Source organism: Oryctolagus cuniculus, chromosome 10 (genome assembly GCF_964237555.1).
Source record: "Oryctolagus cuniculus chromosome 10, mOryCun1.1, whole genome shotgun sequence".
Taxonomy (NCBI): Eukaryota; Metazoa; Chordata; class Mammalia; order Lagomorpha; family Leporidae; genus Oryctolagus; species Oryctolagus cuniculus.
Window position 1 is genome coordinate 101846125 of NC_091441.1, and position 9951 is coordinate 101856075.

At 52.7% G+C, this 9951-nt stretch overlaps 1 protein-coding gene across 4 annotated transcripts in view; it reads left to right on the top strand.

Moving 5' to 3' along the window:
* The window catches only part of CCDC12 (coiled-coil domain containing 12), a 72050-nt gene that overhangs the window by 51823 nt on the left and 10276 nt on the right, over nucleotides 1–9951 (top strand). For 2 of the 4 annotated variants that reach the window (XM_002713330.5, XM_070050932.1), the window contains exons 4-8: nucleotides 367–446; nucleotides 1335–1396; nucleotides 1575–1609; nucleotides 2430–2506; nucleotides 2604–6701. In XM_002713330.5, coding sequence (XP_002713376.2) covers nucleotides 367–446; nucleotides 1335–1396; nucleotides 1575–1609; nucleotides 2430–2506; nucleotides 2604–2686 — 337 coding nt within the window. In that variant the 3' untranslated portion in view covers nucleotides 2687–6701. Of the gene's footprint in view, nucleotides 1–366; nucleotides 447–1334; nucleotides 1397–1574; nucleotides 1610–2429; nucleotides 2507–2603; nucleotides 6702–9951 lie in introns of those variants that run through there. The other 2 variants (XM_051852521.2, XM_070050931.1) reach the window with 2 other exon arrangements.

Consider the following 9951-nt stretch of genomic DNA (forward strand, 5'->3'; position numbering starts at 1 on the left):
AGGAGCCCTGCGCTGGCCGGAAGTCAGACCTTGCCCTGGTCTCAGATGTTTACTCACTGCTCTGATTTGTCCGACCCTCCATCCCTTTACCTGTCAGATGTAGATAATCCAGGGGAGACAACTGGCCACAGCTCCACAAAGGGCCGTGCCCCTGCAGTGCTGGCAGGACCTTCGAGAGTGGCCGTGCAGCTGCTGGGTGACAGAAGGGGCTCAGGTCCCAGTGCTGCTTCTGTCCTGTGTGCCTGTCTTCACCCAAGAGCTCAAGCCGCGCCGGGAAGTAGCCAAGGTGTTTTTAACCTTCAGGTTGTGTGAAGCTCATGGCCACTGTCACTCTCTCACTTCATTCACCCCTCTCTATTCTCACAGGGAACTCAGGCTGCGGAACTACGTCCCGGAGGATGAGGACCTGAAGAGGAGGAGGGTACCCCAGGCCAAGCCGGTTGCAGGTGGGTGGGCTGCCCCTCCACCTCGGTGCAGGTGTCGCCCTATCTTGGAGTAGCCTGCCGTGCCAGGACAGGGGCTGGGCCTCCAGGACCACCACCTCATCACAGGTGTACAGATAGTCCTGGGCGTGAGCACTGAAGAGGCCTGCTGCGCCTGCCTGGCCCTGCAGTGGCCCCAGAAGTGGCCCTAGTTGGGTCAGAGGGCTGGCCATTTGGGCACCCAGCAGAGGGCAGGTGGCACAGAAGCCAGAGGTGGGTCAGTCTTGCTTCTGGCCATGCACACTACATGTGCCTGGGAGCTCCTGCACCCTCACCCTGGAGAGTGTTTTTATTCTTCATTTCTGTTAGCAGCTTTTCCTTGTATAAAGAGTGGATGAATAAATGCATTATGGAAAGGGAAAGTGTTGCCCACGTGTCCACATCCCGGTCTGCTTCCCCTGGCACTGGCACTGATGTCCAGACACTTCCCAGTGGTTTGCTTCATGGTGTTGGCCCCAGCTGGTGGCGGGTAGGGGCTCGGTGGTGGTAGTGGTAGTGGGGTGAGTAGCCAGTAAGGCCAGAGGGAGCAGAGGGATGGGGAGCTGGCTGCTAGCCTCAGGGTTAGCAGCAGCCCTGAACTCAAGCTGCAGAGGCAGAACAAGGAAGGCGTTCACAGGGCCACCAAGGCAGCCCTCTCCTTGCCCAGTGGGAAGGCTGAGGCCGAGATTAGTGCCCATGCTTCCTGACTGCACGTGCTGCCCCTGCCTGGCCCCAGGGGATTGCCTTCTTCCTGGGAAACTGAGGGCTCTGCCTAGGGCCTGTCCACTCCCCTCCCCTGCTCCCAGCATGCCGAATCGCAGTGCTGTGGCTGTTCCTTTCCCATGGCCTCCCTTGTTGTCTTGCGCCCTCTAGTGGAAGAGAAGGTGAAGGAGCAACTGGAGGCTGCCAAGCCAGAGCCCATCATAGAGGAAGTGGTGAGTGCCGGGCCACCCCCCGACCTGCTCTCCCTCTGCACCTCCTTCTCTTAGCTACTTGCCCATGCCCCTCACTGCCCCCTTGCCCTCTCTCCCATTTCCTTACCATTGTACCTTATCTCCCTACTTCCCTTGGGACGGGATCCCTCCAGCTCTGATGTGTCTCCTCCCTCCCCAGGACCTGGCCAACCTCGCCCCCCGGAAGCCTGATTGGTGAGTGTGGCCTTGCAGGCTTGCAGGGTGGTACAGACCGACTGGGGCTTGGTGCCAGCATGCGATGAGGAGACTGCTGCTGTGCTGAGGACGGGAGTGGCTGATGCGGGGAGCCTGTTGCGAGGTCTCTGGCAGCACAGGGAGCAGCAGTCCTCTTGAGACACCTCTCTGAAAGAGTGAGATCGTTCCCATTTGGAGCTTGAGCCACTGGGTGGAGGTGGGACAGAGAGAAGGCAGACACAAGTTTCTGCTCCTGTTCTGCCCCCCAGCCAGCTTGTTTCTCTGTGGCTTCAGTTACTTCATCAGTAAATAGGGATCCTTCCGCTTCTCCAAACCTCCCTCCCAGCCCTCGGGGTCCTCTCTCAGAAGAGTTCCTGTGAGGCTTGTGTCTCACTTTGCTGTGGGCCAGAGGTGGGGCTATATCCCTGCTGCCCGCACTTCCGAGCAGCCTGGGTCTCTGTTAGGGACAGCACGGCATGAAGAAACAAAAGCATGAGGCCTATGTCCTTGGAAACCCAGAACCAGAGCATGCGTACTTCCAGAAGCCCCCAGGGCTGGAGGTGAACCTTTGGCTGGAGGAGGGGCAGGGCCCATGATGGGTCCCGCAAGTCACTCCCTGAGAGGATCCCTGAGGAACTGTCCACCCTTGTCCACCCAGACTTAGTCCCCCTTGAGGGGGGGATGCTACAGAACTGGTCCCCTTGCCTCAGTGGAACGGAGAAGGATGGCTGGTGCTGGATTTTAGGGGACACAGAAAGAGAGATTGGGGGCAGCATGGGCAACAGGCCATCTTTCAGCTTCCTGCCCCTGCCTGCTCCAGGGACCTCAAGAGGGACGTGGCCAAGAAACTGGAGAAGCTAGAAAAGCGCACCCAGAGGGCCATCGCCGAGCTGATCCGTAAGTGCAGGGCCTGCCAGGCTGACGGCCCTGACCCCTGAGTTTTGGCCCAAGCAGAGGGCCCCTCTTGACCTCCTCTGTCTGCCTTCTATCCCAGGGGAAAGGCTGAAAGGCCAGGAGGACAGCCTCGCCTCTGCAGTGAACGCAACCACCGAACAAGAGGCCTGCGACTCCGACTGAGGCGCACCCTGTGCCCTGTCTGCCATTGGGCCTGTCCTGTAGGTGGGTGGGCTGGGCAGGGGTGGGGCTGGGCTGGGTTGGCCCTCCCAAGTGTCCCTGTCACCCTGATGGGCAGAGCTCTGTGGCATGTCTGGGTCTGTACATATGTATGTATTTTGAACCTTTTTTGATTTCCAAGTTTTGTGGTTTTTTTTTTGTTGTTTTTTTTTTTATAACTCTGAAAATAGACAAGGAAACTGCTGTGTGTGACAGAAACCTGTTCACTGCTCCCAGGTCCTAGGGTGCTGTGAGTTTGGGCCCCAAGACACGATTCTGCCAAGTTAATGCTTAATGTGAGTGATCCCTGTGTTGGGCAGGATCAGGAAGACCCAGGACTGACCTTTTGGGTCCAAGTCCTGGACCAGGCTGTGGTCAGTAGTGGTCAGCTCAAGACCCTTGGGTGACAGAGACAGGGTTGAGAGGATTCTCTTAAGACCTCCCATAGGCCTAGATTACTAGTAGTAGTCTGTGGGACCACTGCAAAGTCCCGGCCCTCAGCGGACCCCCTCACAGTGTGGGACAGAAGGCAGAGAGAACCTGGCAAGCCTCAGCACAGGACCACTGCAGACTGGAAGCCACTGGCACCACTTTCCCCTACTCTGTCCAGTCCCAGGCAGCTTTCTCCCCACTCCACAGAGCTGGACTGGGTACCCCTGGGACAGGGCCCTGCACAGGGAGGCCAGGATGCTGTAGGATGGGCTTCAGGTGTGGTCCTGGCTGCAGGGCTGCGAGACTCAGTGTGCTGACTCTAGGGTGGCTGGGTGACTCCATCAGCTCTGATCCAGGTGCCTCTGGCCAGCACACACTTGTGTTTCCTTCAGGGGCTGCCCCTGAACCTCCTGCCCCATGCGCTACCTCATCTAATACGTTTTTCCCTCTGTGTCGTGTTCCAGAAACAAGTGTCCAGTGCTGGTGGGCAGTGCATGGACGCAGGTCATGGACATGGAGTGAGTGTACACATACATAGACCAGTACTCCCATGCAGTCAGTAGAATTCTTTAAACTAAAACTAGTCAGCTCCTCCCAGAAGGTAATTGCTGTAGCTGAGAGCAAGGGCTGCCAGATCCCTCTTGAGTAGGGAGGCAGGGCCAAGACTGACTCTGATAGGTGACAGTAGCCAAATGTACTCCTGGCGGCCAGGAGCAGAGCGGCCTTCTCTGACTGGCGAAGGATGGAGACTCGCCGTGCCTCTGGGACTCCTGTGCAAGCAGGATGCTTGTCTACGGCAGTGGAAGGGCTTGGGCACCTGGGGACTGGATCCCAATCTCCTGATGGCCCAGTCCCGGGGCTAGAGATTTCCTGTGGTGGGAGCCCCCCAAGAGTTTGTGAAGGGAGGGCTTCTGCATTTAGCATCCTAATGTCCCAAATGAAAAGCACCCCATCAGGAAAGAGGAAAATGACAACTGCTGCACACGGTGGTTACTCAATGAAGTGACACAACACAGAAGGAGGCCATTGTCTTTGTGACCAAGTGGGAGATTCGTACCCAAGGAAAGAGGATCTTACCCTAGTAACTCAGCAAAGAACTGCTCAGCAATCTTCAGACTAAAGAATACATTGTTAAAGAAGAAACTCAGGGGGAGGCATGCTTAGCCTGCCTGTCCCACATTGGGGTGCCTGGTTTAGTGCCCACCTCTAACTAATGCAGACCCTGGGAGGCAGCAGTGATGGCTCAAGAAATTTGGCTCCTGCCACCCACCTGGGAGACTTAGAGTGGCTTCCCAACTCTCACCTTTTTCCAGGCCCAGCTCTGGCCACTGCAAGCAAGACAGAGGTCTTCCATCCAGTGGGTCACTCTCCAAATGGCCACAACAGTTGGGATTAGGGAAATGCATCAGTGGGTGGGCACTCAATCTTTCTCTCTGCCTCTCAAATAAAAAAAAAATTAATAAACTCAAGAGCTAAATAGTAACTCAAAGAATAGACTAACAGATGGGAAGTTAAAGCTGAGGAGGTCATGTAGAAGGTGGTGATGAGCCCTGAAGAGGGTAAAGTGGAGAGAAGATTCAGACCATTGCCATACAGACAGGTGTGGCTTTATAAAAGAACACCAGAGAAAGAGGGTGCTTGCAGTGCTGCAGGTTAAGCTGCCACTTTTGACTGCAACTTCCTGTGTTAGAGTGCTGTTTCCATTGCTGGCTGCTCTACTTCCAATCCTGCTTCCTGCCAGTGTGCCTGGAAAGGCAGCAGATGATGACCCAAATGCTTGTGCTCCTGCCTCCCGCATTGATAAACCAGTATTGAGTTCCTGACACCCGACTCTAGCCTGGCCCAGCTCTGGCTGATGGGGGGCATTTGGGGTGTAAACAGGGGATGGACGATGTCCCCCTCTCATTCTGCTTTCCAATAAACAAATCCTTTAAAAAATAAAGTAAAAAGGAAAATAGGAGTATATTTCTAAAAGAACCAGCCTGATGGTCTGGAAATAAAAAATATTGTCATAGTAATTAAAAACCTTGTGTCTGTGAATTAGACAAAGATGAAGAGACAACAGGTGAATGGAAAACTAGATCTGAAGAAATTTCCCGGGGCCGACGCTGTGCTATAATGGGTAATGTGGCATGGGCATCCCATATGGTGCTAGTTTGATTCCCGGGTGGCCGACTACTGATCCAACTCCCTGCTAACATACCTGGGAAAGCAGCAGAGAATGGCATAAGTGTTTGGGCACCTGCACCTGAGTGGGAGACCCAGGAGAAGCTCCTGGCTTCAGTTTGGTCCAGCCCTGGCCGTTGTGGCCATTTTTGGGATGAACCAGCAGATAGCAGATCTCTCTGTCTCTCCCTAACTCTACCTTTCTAATAAAATAAATAAATCTTAATAAAACAAAAGAAATTTCCCAGAATGCAGCCCAGCAAGATAAATAGATTTGATAATATCAGACAAGAGGCCGAGAGATGAGGAGGAGAGAGAAAATCTTGTGCAACATGGAATTGGAGCTCCAGAAAGCAAAAGAAGCAAAAATGGGCAAAGGCAATCCTAAAAAGCAGTGGCTAAGAACTTTCCAGGACTGTTGAAAATCGGCACGCAGATCCAAGAAGACCAGCACCTTGCACAGGAAACATAATAATAAATAGAAGTCTGTGTCCATATGCTGTTTTAAGTGGGTACTTTCACCTTGTGCATATTCATTAAGTTTTACACACCTTGCACATTTTTTACATCTATTCGAGCTTAGTAAACACATTTGCTTACAATTTTTCCACATTCTGTTGCTGCATACACATTCCTCCAGAACTCAGCAGTTTAAAATCACAACTGTGATTTTGCAGTTTCTCTGTTTTAGGAATCAGGAGTGGCCTTGCTAGGTGGCCGTACTGGAGTCTCTGGGGAAGCTGCAGTCACCTGAAGGCTCCCAAGACAGGGCTCACTAGGTGTTCTCGTGACATGGCAGCTGGCTCTTCCCAGCGTGGCCATCATAGAAAGAAAGCAGGAGGGAACTGTGGGGCCTTTTATGGCGTGGTCTTGAGAGTGATATTCGGGTTGTTGGAAGCCAGTCTGTCTTCAGCCATGTTCACAGAGAGAAGAAATGGGTTCTACCTCCTGAAGGGAGCACTGGCTGAGAGCCTCAGGCCTATTCTAAAATGACGTAGACCTAGCCACATTCTAATAAAATCATAGAACACAAATACAAAGACTGAAAAAGACCTCAGAGAGGAAGCCACACTGCCTTGCAAGGACTAGACAGCAGTAGGTGCCTCAGCTATGACTAATGTTAACTACAGTGACAGAAAATTGTCACCTTAGAATCCACACCCACAGAAGTATCTTACAAGATGGTTTTAGACGAACAGAGCCAGGGACTTTGTCTCCAGGATTCGTTAAAAGGAAATCCATTTCGGATAACGAAAATGTTCCACAATTGATTGTGGTGGTGCTCGCACTGATCTGTGAATAGGCCAAAAACCATGGAATTGTACTCCCTGAGTGGGCAGATTGTATGGCAACCTCAATAAACTGTTTTTTCAAAACAAAATAAGCGTTCTCTATAAAGATATTTTTCCCCTAAGGGTGTCTTCAGACTGAGGGGCATAGTCCCAACCAGGAAATCTAAGACCTAAGGAATGAAAGGGGCTGGCACTGTGGCATAGCAGATAAAGCTGCCTGCTGTGCCGGCATCAATTCAGCTGCTGGTTCATGTCCTGGCTGCTCCTATCCGGCTCTCTGCTATGGCCTGGGAAAGCAGTAGAAGATGGCCCAAGTGCTTGGGCCCTGCACCTGCATGGGAGACCTAGAAGCTCCTGGCTCCTGGCTTTGGATCAGCTTAGCTCCAGCTGTTGCAGCCATTTGGGGAGTGAACCAGCAGATGGAAGACCGCTCTCTTTCTGCCTCTGCCCCAGCACTCCACGGAGTACACATGGACCCAGGGACAAGAATGCTCCCAGGAGCAGTGTTCAGGATGGCATGATGATGCATGCGCACACAGTCAAGACCAGGAGACGGTGCTGAGTAAATTGTGGTCCTTGCACTGGAGTCCTCCAGAGCCTTGAAGTGAGCTGTAGCCATGTGCGGCATGAGGGGTTCCTGGAAAACAAGCTGTGGAGGAAATAGAGCATGAGTGTGACTTTCCTGGCTGGCAGAGTCCGCCCAAGTAAGGACACCTGTAAGTGGGCGGTGGAGGTGGGGCACAAGAGCCAGGCGGGGATCGCCACTGCAGCCTTCGGTCAGCTCTGTAGAAGGACCCCTGGAGGTGTTGGTGGTGGTTTTTGATTTTTTTTTTTTTTTTGTCTTGGCTAGATGGGGGGATTCATTTTCTTTGTTCACGCTGATGCACGTTGGCATGTGAGCTGAATTTCTCAGGTTTTATTACATGTGTGGTTCACTGTGATGCGTGACATTAGAACCATTTAAGGATAAGGAGGAGATCACACATGCTACTTGTAAAAAGAAGAAAGGGCAGGTTACCTTCCAAGGATCGAGTTTCCCTTACCAACACAAGAGTCCAGCGGAGACAGATTTCCTAAGTGCTGAGGAGACGTAAATGTCATTCTGCTTAATTGTGACTAAGGGCAGGCCAGACACTAGCAGGCCTGTGACGCACAGTGATTGCCAGACTGCTCTTTAGTGAAAGGACTGCTAAGGATGTTCCAGCAAGAAGGAGGGGAGGCTGGCAAGGGGGTTGGGAGTCAAGACTACAAGGAAGGGCTCTTGTGTTAAGTCCAGGCTCCTCGAGGCCCCCAGGAATGTCAGTCCCTTCTGTCTCCCCGGGTGGCATTGGCCCTGCCCCAGATTGCAGCTGCAGGCAGAAGGGCAGAGGTCAGCCTCCGTTACTCTGTCACAGGGCTGCTGCAGAGGTGATATTCTTGAAATGACAGAGTTTTAGGCTGGTGCTGCAGCTCACTTGGCTAATCCTCCGCCTACGGTGCCAGCACACCGGGTTCTAGTCCCAGCTGGGGCGCCGGATTCTGTCCCGGTTGCCCCTCTTCCAGGCCAGCTCTCTGCTGTGGCCCGGGAAGGCAGTGGAGGATGGCCCAAGTGCTTGGGCCCTGCACCCCATGGGAGACCAGGAGGAAGCACCTGGCTCCTAGCTTCGGATCAGCGTAGCGTGCCAGCCTTAGCAGCCATTTGGGGGATGAACCAACGGAAAAAGGAAGACCTTTCTCTCTCTCACTGTCTAACTCTGCCTATCAAAACAAACAAAAAAGAAGTGACAGAGTTTTAGATACGGAGAACAGGTGAGTGGTTGCCTGGGGTTATGGATGGTGGGGACAGGTGTGACTATAAAGCGGGTAGCTCCAAGGAGATATTGGAGAAGCTGTGAGGGGAAAGTTTTGTGTCTAGATGGTGGAAGTGCTTACATAAATCTACCTATGTGTGCTAAAGTGGAATAGAGCTGCACTGGTGGCAAACTCCTGATTTTGATCTTGTACTGTTGCTGTAGAAGATATAACTGTGGGGGAAGGTGAATGAGTGTTTCATAGGACCTCTCTAACACATTTATTTGAGAAGAGAGAGGGAGCAAGAAAGCTCCGATCTGCTGGTTGACTTCCCAAATGCCTGCAATGGACACAGCTGGACTGGGGCCAAACCCAGGGACCAGGAACTGAATCCAGTATCAGGGATCCGACTATTTGCACCATCACCACTGCCTCCCAGGGTCTACTTAGCAGGAACCTGGAATCAGGAGCCAGAATTGGGGACTGAACCCAGGGCATAAAGGCATCCTAATTGCTATGCTAAATGCCTACTCCCTGTACCAACCTTTTAACTTCCTATCAATCCGTATTTCAAAATAAAAAGGTTTGGCGCAGGCATTTTGTGCAGTGGTTAAAGATACCTCTTGATCCTGCATCCCCTGTCGGAGTGTCTGTGTCTGTATCCTGCCTCTGCTCCTGACTCCAGCTTCCTGCTGACGTGCACTCAGGGAGATGGCAGGCAGTGGCTCACGTAATTAAGTCCCTGCCACCCACACGGGAGACCTGGATTGAATTCCTGACTCCTGGCTTTGGCCTGGTTCGGCCTTACTGTTGGGGGCATTTGAGCAATAAACCATCAGATGAAGGATCTCTTTCTGCTTTTCAAATGAAATGAAAATAAAATTTAAAAATTTTTAAATAGGTTTTAAAAATTAAGTGGTGAGCAAAGAAATTACAAAGCCATGTTGATAAAATAAAATGCTAGGTTTTAAAAAAATATTTATTTTGGGCCGGCGCCGCGGCTCACTAGGCTAATCCTCTGCCTAGCGGCGCCGGCACACCAGGTTCTAGTCCCGGTTGGGGCGCCGGATTCTGTCCCGGTTGCCCCTCTTCCAGGCCAGCCCTCTGCTGTGGCCAGGGAGTGCAGTGGAGGATGGCCCAGGTGCTTGGGCCCTGCACCCCATGGGAGACCAGGAAAAGCACCTGGCTCCTGGCTCCTGCCATCGGATCAGCGCGGTGCGCCGGCCGCAGCGGCCATTGGAGGGTGAACCAACGGCAAAGGAAGACCTTTCTCTCTGTCTCGCTCTCTCACTGTCCGCTCTGCCTGTCAAAAAAAAAAAAAAAAAGTTTATTTTGAAGGAATTCCAGAGGGAGAGACAGATCTTCGGTCCATCCACTGGTTCACTCCCAGGATGGCTGCAATGGCCAGCGCTGGGCCAGGCCAAAGCCAGGAGCCAGAAGCTTCATCTGGTCTCCCAGGTAGGTAGCAGGGGCCCAGACACTTAGGTGTCTTCTGCTTTACCCAGGCCGTTAGCAAAGAGAGAGATTGGAAGTGGAGCAGCCAGGACTTGAACAAGCACCTATATGGGA